The sequence below is a fragment of the Jaculus jaculus genome, chromosome 14 (genome assembly GCF_020740685.1).
Source record: "Jaculus jaculus isolate mJacJac1 chromosome 14, mJacJac1.mat.Y.cur, whole genome shotgun sequence".
In the NCBI taxonomy this organism is placed as follows: domain Eukaryota; kingdom Metazoa; phylum Chordata; class Mammalia; order Rodentia; family Dipodidae; genus Jaculus; species Jaculus jaculus.
The window spans coordinates 70,922,326-70,935,442 of record NC_059115.1 but is presented as its reverse complement, the minus strand read 5'-3'; the positions used below and the strand labels follow the sequence as shown (position 1 = coordinate 70,935,442).

Genomic DNA, 13,117 nt, shown 5'->3' with positions numbered 1-13,117 from the left:
TCCACGGAAATAGCCGGACATGTAGACAACCCTAGTATTATGGGAAACAGAGAATGGAGAATAACGGGGGCTTGTGAATAATGAAAGGCTCCAGACATCAGTGAGAGACTCTGTCTCATGGTAATACATGCATAAGTGCTGAAGGAGGACACCTGACATTCACCTCTGTCATCTGCATGGGAACTTGCACACACAAGTATACATACCACACACCCCACACACACATGCACTTGCACACACACTGCCCCAAAAGAAAGATAAATATAATAAAAGAGAAAATTTTAATTGGGTATCTGTAACAGGATAAAGAAAAAAATGGGCTGAAGGGCTTGAAAACCGTAATAGAGCATGCTCAGTGAGTCCTTGTTAATTTTAAGACTCAGCAGGAAAGAAAATACCCTTCCTTAGCTTGAGGCCAGACTGGGGTCAGCCCATGGGTTTCTTTCTCTTAGCTCAAGGGTCCTGCATTGCTTTCAGCTTTTGGCTTCTTCTCCCCCTGCTGGCCTTAGTGAGCCAATTTCAGAGTTGATATCTCAGCCATATTTAAAGAAGAAAAGGACAAGAATGAGTGTACATTAAGTTTCTTCCTTGTAATTAAGCCATGTCAATACTAAATAGCTAGTGGAAAAAATTAAACATCAGGGAATCTTTTAACATCAAGTCTCTTTAGCTACAGTGATGAAACATATTGTATATATACATGACGGCCTATACTCAAAAGGGAGGGAAAACTATTTTACAAAATTCTGAAAGGCATTATTATGATTATTATTACTATTGTGCTTATATCTAGATTTCTGTATTCCATCTCTAGAAAGGGGGTGCAGGGTGGGGGTGACAGAAACAAACGTGACTCAAAATAGCAAGGCTCAGCACTGAGGGGGGCAAGCCTCACCTCTCTCATCCACTCACGAATCGTTTTGCCAGCTTCTTGATGCCACACATTGTGAACAGAGTCAGTCAATGCCACAGCCGTTACCTTACTTTTTACATCTGCTTCTCGTTGAATCATCTGTTTTTAAAAAGAAAAAAATAAAATATTGGCTCTAATTTTTCTTCCTGGATGTAACCTCCTTAGTCATAGACAATCTAATAAAAATGAAAAATAAGACATGCATTTCTGACTCACAGTTACTCTTTTGTATATGAATACATTCTCTATTCTCATCTGTAGATAAGAAAATGCCAAATATTTTCTTTTAAATAGATAATACCACTTAAGTCTTCAAACTATCAGCTCTATTATTTTCCAGGTGGTTTGACAATTCAAGGATTAAAGGGATCAGGGGGGATCCCTAAGGGTTTCTTTTACAAATTTCTTCCACTACATCTTATTTTAGTTCTTTAGGAAAGGCAGTACCTGGGGTTCACTATTAGCCACTCATAACTACTTTCTACTTACTTTCAGCAGATGCATACAAGTGGATAAAGCTATAACTTTAAGCTATAAGCTTTAATTAACTTCTCCAGTTGAAGCAGCTGGCTCTTCATCATGACCCTGTAATTTTTATTTTGCTATCTAATATATTTTTTCAAGAGGTCAGCTATTACATTTTTGATTCTTTCTATACATTATGTTTATAAAATTAAATATATTTTGACAAAGAGGACTGATGATATAACAAATCCATCAGTAGTTTATCAGATAATGATATTGAAAAATAAAAATTGTATAGCAAAGATATTTTAATCTATGAATACTAGTGATTCTAATTTGCATATTAAAATGAAAGAAAGATTAATAAAGATTATCTAAAACACAAAAAATAATAAACATATTTCATCATAATGCCTTTTCTAACTTCTTTGCATTAAATGTCTTTTCACTCAATAAATTTTTTTTTAAACTTTTTTTAAAAATTATTTACTTATTTATTTGAGAGCGACAGACACAGAGAGAAAGACAGGTAGAGGGAGAGAGAGAGAATGGGCGCACCAGGGCTTCCAGCCTCTGCAAACGAACTCCAGACGCGTGCGCCCCCTTGTGCAACTGGCTAACGTGGGACCTGGGGAACCGAGCCTCGAACCAGGGTCCTTAGGCTTCACAGGCAAGCGCTTAACCGCTAAGTCATCTCTCCAGCCCTCACTCAATAAATTTTTATATTAAAGAAAAAAGCAATTATCTACCTTTTGCTATTAATTTCTATGATTTTTCCATTTTAAAAAAAGGAGAATTTTGAGTGGCAATGGACGCTCGTGCAGAATATAGTACAGGCCATGCCCTGGATACCAAATAGTGTCTGATGGCATTTTAAATTGAAAATTTCTTCCTTCCTTTTTCCTTTCTTCCCAAACTAGTGAATCCATCCTGCTAATGGAAAAATCTGATGATCTTACTTTTATTTCCTAAATAGTAACACATTTAGAGAACTAAAGCAGTAGACTAAGTTACAAAATAATAATTGTGTTTCTGGAATTCTAAATATATACATGTATTTTAAAGTATTTGAGATGAGTTTTAGTGTGGTTGTTATTAACACATGCAGATTTGTTTAGATAATATTTGAAAACAATAAATCAAGATACATTTGTGAGACACAATAAAGTTTAGTAATGAATAGGATAAGCAGATAAACAAAACATAAAAATTTGGGGATTAAAATTATGCAAACTGGAAAGACATGGAGTTGTTAGATTGGTAAACAGAAAAAATCTCTTTGTTCATTTGGTAGACATTTGACACAATGAATGTAATATGCAACTTTTCTTTACATTACATTAAGCAACATTATAGTCTAGTACAACATACCCAATACACTGTTATAGGACATTGGAGTTTAAAAATTAATTTCATATTTCATATTAGAAGCAAGGAATGGCTAACTTCCCAAAGATATTAAAGACGAATCCAGTCGCAAAGAATTTCTAATATTTCACTGTAGAGAATTAAAACTGTATTTATACTATTTATTTCTTTCAGCTTTGCTGGGACCAAATTTAGTAGTCAGAACTGCAATTTCCACCCAAAGCCACTACTTCCTGCTTTTGTAGCTTGGTGTAGTCTTCCTTCCCTCCTTCATGGCCTTCAACTGTGAATGATCACTGATGAAAAAAACAGGAATGGGAATAGCAGGGTAGGCTGAATTAGGACTGGGTAAGAAACAGACCTTAATGGAATAAAACAAACATGGAGTGGTGGGTGCTGAATATGATCAAAGCACACTATGCACATGTATGAAATTGTCATGAACTAATTAAAAAAATGAGAAATAAATGGAATAAACAAATTTCATAATACTGTTCAAAATAATCCCATGGAAACTTTAGAAATCTGAAAAGCAGAGGCATGGCATGATGTCATATGCCTTTAATCCCAGCACTTGGGAGGCTGAGGCTGATGTGAGGAGGATCTCTGTGAAATTGAGGCCAGCCTGTAGCTACAGAGTAAGTTCTGAGTCAGAATGCGCTAGAGTGAAACCCTACTTCCAAGTAAACAAAAACAAAAAACAGAACAAAAAAAAATCTGAAAAGTAGGAAGATATATAATTGAAGTACTTATACATTTCAATCTAATATTGAAATAGTATTTAATTAGAATCCTTTGATATGAATACCTTGAAATTCCTTGTAAAATTCTGTCCATATGTGAATATTTTTCTGGAGTGTGTGTGTGTGTGTGTGTGTGTGTGTGTATGATTTGTTTGTTTGTTTTGAGGTAGTGTCTCTCTCTAGTCCAGGCTGACCTGGAATTCACTATGAAGTCTCACGCTGGCCTTGAACTCATGGTGATCTAACTACCTCTGCCACCCAAGTGCTGAGATTAAAGGCATGTGCCACCATGCAGGCCCTGAAGAGTGTATTCTTCTCTCTCCTGAGATATAAAGGTGTCACATTCTCTAAAAACATCAAGATCCTATGACCTAAATAATTGTGTGTATTCTTGAATGAAATATGGAGTACCTACTCATTGATCAATTTAGAAAATCACACTAAAGATCAATTTAAAATCTATACTCAATCTTTCAAAACGAAAGCAAGTTATTTCATTTCTCTTTACGATATCTTCAGTCAATGGTCCAACAGAATAATTAAAATAATTTGATGTCCCAGATATCAACATTCTAAAGTCACAACCAATATTTATGCACGTTTGATATTTATTTATATTTAAATAGTCAACAAATTTTATAGCAGTAAATCAAAATTATTTCCCATTTTATTCACAAATAATACAGAAGTATATGCCAAACATGCATTGCAGATGAGGAAATTAAGAAATGTGATGTGAGTCACAAAGACAGCACGTGAGACACAGTGGCTTGACTACGGCACACATGTCATTTCATATGCGTCACACTGATCTATTACTCAGTAATATATAATAGTCTTATCATCGATAATTATTTGATTAGCTCCTTTAACAGTATTTAATGGAAATGATCCCAGTCCAGAACAGCAGTTAGTGCTGCAAAGGAAGCAGTTAGGAGCAAAAGTAACACAAGGTATCAGCCGAGAGTAACCTGGCAATCAGGCTGCAGAGATGGCTCAATGTGGCAGCACTTGCCTTTTGTAAAGCCTAACGACCTGAGTTCGAATGCATGTGTCTGCACTTGGTTTGCAGAGGCTAGGGGCCCTGGTGCACCCATTCTCTCTCTGTGGGACATGGTAGCCCATGCCTTTAATTCCACAGGCAGAGATAGAAGGATAACTGTGAATTTGAGGATAGTCTGAGACTTCATAGTGAATTCCAGGTCAGTCTGGGCTAGAGGGAGACCCTATATTGAAAAACAAACAAATCAAAAGAAAACCTTAACAATACAGAGCACTTAAATAATAATGGACTGACTCTTCCAGATTCCAGCCAGGTCACTCCATGTTCCGTACCAACAGCATATGGTATCTTTGGCAGTAGGATTTTACCACTAACCTTTGGTGGGTCATCAAGTACTTTGACAGAAATCTGTCTTCTTTTGGGAAACCTTGTAGGTCTCTCACACCTCACCAGGGCCCCAGCTGAAACCAAGAGTAATTGGGGAAATGAGCAAGAGAGCTGCTTTCTTGGTGAACCTGGTACCAGCACAAGGGTGAAGGAGATAGACACAGAGAACACTCAACTCCTACCAAACCAGAGACCTACAGACACAGAGGCTCCCAAGACCTCATCACTGAAGTAGACCTAAAACGAACCCAACATAGCTGAGGGAAATTTGCAGAAGAGGGGGCGTTAAGACTGTTAGAGCCACATGTTGAGACACTGCCTATTACCTGATTAACTGATTAACTGATGGGTAACTCCACAATGCACAACCCACATTCCCCAACAAAGCAAGTCCCTGCGGGGGGGGGGGGGGGAGACAGGGAGGAGGGAAGCCAACGATGGTACCAACATGGCTGCATACACACTGTACATAATTAATAAAAAACCTGTTAATAAATAATAATGATGATGATAATAATAATAATAATAACAATGGGGCCAGAGAGATAGCTCAGTGGTTGAGGTGCATGCTTCCAAAGCCTAATGACTCAGGTTCAATTCCCCACTACCCATGTAAAACCAGATGCACAAAATGACACATGCATCTGGAGATTGTAGCAGCTACAGGCCCAGGCACACCCATTTTCTCTATCTCTGCCTGTCTGTCTCTTTCTGCTTGCAAATAAATAAATAAAATATTTTAAAAAATAATAGGCCATGCGTGATAGTATACACCTTTAATCCCAACATGGGGAGGCATCTCTGTGAGTTCACAGCCAACCTGGAACTACAGAGTAAGTTCTAAGTCACCCTGGGCTAGAACAAGACCCTACTTCAAAAATAAAATCAAATAAATAAAGATTAGGTAAGAAATAAAGTTATACATTTTTATAAATTAAGCTGCTAGAATACAAAATACTTGATCTTATCACCTGATGTTTTTGTTTTCTCTTTTGATTCTACCTACTTATCTGGACACTTAAGTAACTATTGCAAAACTGGTAGGTGTTTCACAAAGTAGCATATCTGGCAAGATAAAGAACAGCCGGGCAGAGATGGGGCCTGGGCAGCCCAGGTCCTTAGAATCCACCTCGTCTGCATTTCAGGAGCAGTCGGGCTTCTCTGCCAGGCTGCCCCCTCTCCCTCAAGGAATCAGGCAATCTTTTTCTGCCTACCTAACTTTACTATGTTTTCCTCAAGCCCCTTAAATGATGTACCTGCTATTGTCTAAATAAACCCCTGGCCAAATCTAAAAGCTTCATGTGATCCTAAATGTTCAATTTCCATTCTATACTTCTAAACTGCTGTATTTCACCCCTAGATTTTCTTTCTTCCATAACCCTTCCATGATCTTGTTCCCACAAAAGAAAATACAGATGCTTCTAATGTCTTAAACACTAACATAATTTAAATTAAATAAGGCAGGGAGAAGTTGGTGTCTTAGTGATGTTCCACTGTAAAATCATTGGCATATCCCTAGTTCTGGGTCTTATCTTTTGGAAACTTTGAACCCAATCCAATAAATGACTTCAAATCCAAAGAAAAGGAGAGCTCCGAATTAGGCTGGCTCCATACTAATCGAAAAGAAGCAACAATTTTATTTTCCCATGGCTGTTGCACTCGGGATACTTACTGTTCTTGCATTTTATGTTTAGAGCACCTCCTGGAAGAGGGCGGCACGGCCCGGGCTCAGGGTGTGTACACAGCCTACAGCCCCATCTTACCTCTGCATGCAGAGTGTGTTCTTACATATACAGAAAAATGCTTTAGTTTCCAAAAGAGAAAGGCATTACCTTATTTTAAATGATAACATGTGTTACACATATGTACTGTGAGGGCTACAGCATGTGAATTTCCTGCACAGGAAAGAACATTCTGAAAGAAAACCAAATAACACATGTTCCCTTCAAATTAGGATCTGACATGACTACCCATCTATAAACCAGAGGATCATTACTACTGTATGAGCATGAATGAATCATCAGTCTGGGTAACAGCACAGCTGTGGTTTGAGGTGTCTTAAAAAATATATATCTAAAATATATGTTTTCATACACACACACACGTGTGTGCGTGTGTGTCTGTGTGTGTGTATTTGTGTGTATAGAAGTAGATTGGCTCCCTCTCAAGCTCCGTTCATTAAGAATTCAGATGAAGTTGTTTCACAGGTTTGTAGAGTATTAAAGCTGGTACATTTCACCCTTTCATTATGCAGACTATAATTGCATGCAGTGTTGCTACTTGAGTGCAGACTGTATGCGGTTTGACCCTCTTCCATCACTCTCCTTGGATAGTCCCTATCGTATGGCCCTCTGCCCTGTGCTCCCAGACCCCTTAGTTACAAGTGTGTCCTGCACTAAGATACCAACCAGCCAGCACTGGATGTGCCAGTCCTCTCTGTTATGTCAGATGCAACTCCCACTCTTCCTTCTTTGGTAACCGCCCATCCCAGTGGCACACTATTCACGGAACAAATGGCACCTGTGCTCTAACACCAGAAGTCAGCCCGATTGTCCCCAGGAGCTAGCGCCTGTAGGCATCATAATGCAATGCCCAGGCTTCATTCCATGCAATGTGCACATTAAACCACCTAGTAGGAAATTCAGACTAGAATGGCATTCAGCTCTCACAGTTCACACTTCCAATCTGCATTTATTTTTAAAAGTAAAAGTGATTATTCACGCAGTGTTCATAAGTCAAATTTAAGGACTCTGGAGTCAGACTTCCTGAGTTCAAACCCCTATTTGGCACTTCCAGGTATGATACCTCAAATAAATTATTTTGACTTTTTGTGTGCTTCAATCTCCCTGATTGTCAGTGGAGATGACAAATGTACTTCAATCATGGGTTATTTTGAATATTAAATGAAGAAAAAGAGAAGCAGTTAGCAGAGGACCTGGTACGTAGCACACTATTACAGAGGCAGTCGTAAAAACACATGGTATATGCTATTCTGTGTTATATGGACCAGTGTACGCCCCTCATTCATGTGGAAGATGTTAACAAAGGCTCAGTTTATAAATGCATTTTAATGACACATACTGTTTTTCAAAGCTATAGATCTATAATGAAAAAAATCTATGAAGGGCTGGTGGTTCCTTTGCTTATGTGGAATAATTCTTCCATAACCCTATGGGTTAGAGATAAGAGTTGATTAGTATGTCTACTCTCATCAGTATACTAGACTAGTCATAGAACCACACACCTGAAAACAAGGATAGCTTTACTTGTCTCCCACCACTGAATGCTTCCAGAATGACTGCAGGTGGCAACAGAGTATGAAGTCACAACTTAGCCATGCCAAACTAGAGAAAGAAAGTTCCTTTACCACTCTGACACAGAGGTACTACATCGATGTCTATAAAAACATAATCACCAAAGCCAGGCGTGGTGGCACATGCCTTTAATCTCAGCACTGGGGAGGCAGAGGTAGGAGGGTCACCATAAGTTTGAGGCCACCCTGAGACTACATAGTAAATTTCAGGTCAGCCTGGGCTAGAGTAAGACCCTACCTCAGAAAAACAAAAACAAAATAATCACCAAGATATGTCCAGTGGAAGGCAATAGAGTAGTTTTGCAATGTATTGTAGTTAAATGAAAGCAAAGAATCTGAAATTAGACATTGTTATATTTTGTTGTTTTGATTTAGTTCATAATTTTGGGAACAATAGTAGTAGTCCCCTCCTAAAGTTGCTGAAGCAGAAAGACGTAAGACATGTTAGAAATCAACATGTCAACTATTAATTACTACTACTCTGACAATTATTTCTATTTTTTGAAAAGCATCCTTTCTTTGAGTGATGGTATCAATGGACTCTTCAATGACATCAGAAATCATGCTGAGAAAGAAGACATGTTGAGGAATAACAAAACAACTCTACCCATCTTTACTACCACCTCTTTAAACCTCTGAAATCATCTGGGCTTGCCTAACATGCTTGAAAAGAAATCACTGACTATGAACAGGGTGACCCTACACCCCATGTGCACAGAGCAGTATGGCTAATACAGACATTAAATGTCACTCTAGCAAGTGGAAAAATATCCTACTACATATTATTCTTCTGAATGCTTCATAATTGAAGTATGTACCTGTATAGTTTTCACTATAAAAATAACCATGCAAAGAAACATACAAGACATATTTTAAAAGGTCTCTAAATTCAAATGAGAGAGTGAGGCTCAACGCTGTGCAAAGGCCCTCACAGATGGACATGCTGTCTCACACCCTGGTTAGGTAAACATGGCCAGCTGGATCTGCACTGTAGCAACAGGATAAGACAACATTCTCTTTTCCTGAGCTTTGAAGTCCTAACTTCAATTCTTGCAACCGTTGTCTAATTTCAGGAAGGAAAAAGCTCTCCACAGGCAAGAACACCAAGGGATAGGGCATGTAAACTGAAACTTCTTGGGTCACATGCATTTATGAAGATAAGTCTCTAGTCACCAGTTACGGAATGGCAAGTTATGATTTATTGTTGCAGGCGGCCAGAAGCGAGCAGTAATAACTTCCTTTTCCTTTCCTGCCTAGACCATGCTGTCACGTGCAGGCTTCCTCAACCACAAAAAAAAAAAAAAAAAAAAAAAACCCAACCACATGTGTAAGTGTGTAAGGTAGGTTTAGAGGAAAAGGAAAAGGGAGGAAAAACAAACATTACGTGACTGACAACTTGGGAGGGAAAACCAGGGTTAAAAAAAAAAATAAATGTGGGAGGAAAAGGCAATTGCTGAAAAGTGTAGTTTACTAATCAAGAACACAACTAGGATCTATATTATCAGAACCAAGTAAACTGCAATGAAAAAAAGTCTTACTATCAAATAAATGGTAGAAGTAACCATCGTGGTAACTTATTTGATTAATAGGTTTTATTAGAATAAGACAGACTGTAGTAGCCATGATATTAAAAAACACAGAACTGAAACTACCTGAAGAAGACACATTATAGAGTATAAGCCAGAATTGAACACTGTCAATCCCCAAATCTGAAGTAGGCTTAGCAATGAAGACATTTAAGTAGTAACATAGTCTTGGATGGTTAAAACTTTATAAACATTAAAACATGTTTCTGAAATGAGTTACTCCATATTCACAATACCCTGTTAAAATCAGGTTTGAGTCTTAGTTTGTTTGTTCTCGAATCGAATATATAATTAGGAATATCTTAAGTCTGTAAATACTAAAGATCATCAATCATTGAGTGGTGCGAAGGCCTGTAGCTGAAATTTCCTATAGATTTAGGAGGTGCAAGAATATGTATTTAAGGACTAGAGAGATGGGTTAGTGGTTAAGCGCTTGCCTGTGAAGCCTAAGGACCCCGGTTTGCGGCTCGGTTCCCCAGGTCCCACGTTAGCCAGATGCACAAGGGGGCGCACGCGTCTGGAGTTCGTTTGCAGAGGCTGGAAGCCCTGCCACGCCCATTCTCTCTCTCCCTCTATCTGTCTTTCTCTCTGTGTCTGTTGCTCTCAAATAAATGAAAATTAAAAAAAAAGAATTAAAAAAAAGAATATGTATTTAAGGGCAGAGTCCGTCTTGAAGGTTTAGAGCATTACATTCTATTGGTCTAGGGAGAAAAGAAGGAAAATAAATGGGATTTTCTGCTGAAACAAACACTGGAAAAATAGTATATTAGAGAATGTTACTGAGTAGATTTTTTTCCCTTACACACTTTGCCATGAATTTTCACGTAGATGTTTGGTGAACTTTAACTTTCCTTTTCTTTTTCTCCTCTCTTCTTTTCTATTTTCTCTTTCTCTCTCTCTCTCTCTCTCTCTCTCTCTCTCTCTCTCTCTCTCTCTCTCCCTCTCTCTCTCTTTTTGGCTTTTGAAGGTAGGGTCTCACTCTAACCCCAACCTAACCTGGAATTCACTATGTAGTCTTAGGGTGGTCTCAAAATCACAATGATACTCCTACCTCTGTCTCCCAAATGCTGTGATTAAAGGAATGTGCCACCATACCTGGCTAACTTTTTAAGTTCATAAAATTACTCCCTACAAATTAATATATTTATTAAAGACCGGGTTCTAATTACCAACACTGTTTTAAATATATGTTAAAGACTACAAACTCAGTTATATAGCATGGACACAAAAAGGCAAAGCCTCACTTATAAACTGTTCTAGTAATAGATGGTTTCTGACCTTTAGGAATAATTAACAATTTAGAAAGAAAGTGGATTCAGACATTCTCTGTAGAGGCCAAGAATATTCCAAGTATTTACATAAGTACTGTTTCCCTGTCTCCTCTCAAGGAACAATTCTTTTTTGAGTTGGCTGGAAGCTGACTGATTATGTACCTATTTTATAGGTAAGGAAACTGATGGCAGGGAAACTTCTATGTTCACAAAACTGCCAAAGCTTAATTTTATAATTCCAAACTTCATGTCTATACATACATACATACATACATACATACATACATACATGATCATAGTTGTTTGTATATTCTATCCTATGTCTTCCTCATTGAAACACATATACACTAACAATTATTGGTTTGCTGTCCCTCCTCTTAAGATGCTTTCTGAGGGTAGGATAATATTTTCCAACACCCCATTCCCACTTGTTGCTCAATGACTGGCACACAATAGGTGTTCAAATGTTATTTTTGAATGCGGGTGCTATTTTAAGAAATGGAATGTATCAGTGACGGGATGCTCAAGAAGTCAGAGGGCTATGTGGTTGGAAGCACCAGAAAGACTTTGTATTACAGGTTGGGTTCTCCCAGAAACAGACACAGTTCTTGGCATGCAGGATGTTTATTAAGAAGGGTCCTTCATCCTAACAGATGAGGAGGAGAAAGGAAAGACACAGAAATGGGTGGAGAAAGATGCCAAGGTGTGATGCAGGTCCAAGCTGGGCCTTGATAGTCTTTACTCTCCCTCATCATCAGTCTTTGAATATGGAACTAAAAGTATCTGAGGCAGTCCCTTACCCTGATGGGGATAGATGACTGAGCGCTACTTGCTAAGAGCACTTGCAAGAGCTAGGGCAAGTAAGAAAGGACAGAGGGTGCATGTGTGAGACTGCACAGCAAAATCTACCACCGGCTTAATAGAGATTACAGCATTCAGTTACTGTCGATTCCAGTGCAAAATGTCTTTTCAATGTGCCTAATACTCTTTTATTTGTGTATTCAAGGTCATATTATCTCACTAATGTCAATCAAATAGATTTCTCTTGGATTTAGATCCTCAGTCAGACACCTTATTATCCCATTACATTTTAAATTATTTCTGCACTAAAGATCATAAAGAGAAAAATATAAAGCTAAAAGAGTAAGAAGTATTGATTTGTAAAAAGCAAGAACAAATCAAACTTACAAATTTCAAAATGTATTGTATAAAACAACTGGAGAATAATTTTCTGAATTTCAAATGAAATGTTTTTAAGATAAAGTAAGGTAAACTTGTGATACAAACATGTATGCACGTAAGTCCAAAATAAACTGAACTTCAAAGAAAGTATACAAACATTACCATTCTACTCCTACCATAACAGGCTGAGAGGGAAAGAACGAATGAGCATGGTCCAGGTCTATTCACTGAGGCATCGGCCGTTCATATTCCAGCCTTATTCCTTATACCAGGAGTAAAATGAAGTCGTACCAATCAATAGGTGGACCAAAGACATTTGAGAGCTTGATCTCTTCCCAAAACATAGTGGCTGTCCTTTGTTCCCAAGGATTTTCAAGGTTTTTCCTCTAGCAATTCAGGAGTATCTTATTTATCGTACTTCTGTGGGATCAGATTCATGAGGTGAAAAGCTCATAGTGATGTGATCTACACAGATTGCAGGAGGAGCTCTTGACCAGAGAAACTGAAATCACCTGAATTAAAACAGGATGTGCAAATCAATTTTGGGTTATTACAGTTGCCATACATTGGGACAGGCTGACACCCATTTTTAAATGGGAAAATGACAGCATTATAATACATGTAAGTTTCAGGCTTCCTGAACTGTTTGAAAATATTTGAACAAGGATCTCCAGATGGCTCTTCTACCTAGAAACTTATGCTAAATACCTGGAACTTCTGTTCCTGCTTAAATATCCAAGCAAATGCTGTTTCAGGAAGAAAGCTGTATTCAATATACTATTTACAAGGCCATTTAAATGTGTAGTATACTGACCAACAATCATAAATTCTTTTTGCTGAGATTTTAAATTGTAATTCTGATTATATACTGGAGACATTTTTCTTA

General features: G+C 37.9%; 1 protein-coding gene across 6 annotated transcripts in view; it reads right to left on the bottom strand.

The window, feature by feature from the left end:
• The window catches only part of Fam172a (family with sequence similarity 172 member A), a 438,504-nt gene that overhangs the window by 171,661 nt on the left and 253,726 nt on the right, over positions 1-13,117 (bottom strand). For 5 of the 6 annotated variants that reach the window (XM_045134031.1, XM_045134026.1, XM_045134032.1 and 2 more), the window contains one exon: positions 896-1,012. The exons of the other annotated variant lie outside the window; for it this stretch is intronic. In XM_045134031.1, the coding sequence (XP_044989966.1) occupies positions 896-1,012 (117 nt within the window). The remainder of the gene's footprint in view (positions 1-895; positions 1,013-13,117) is intronic. 6 annotated transcript variants of the gene reach the window in all.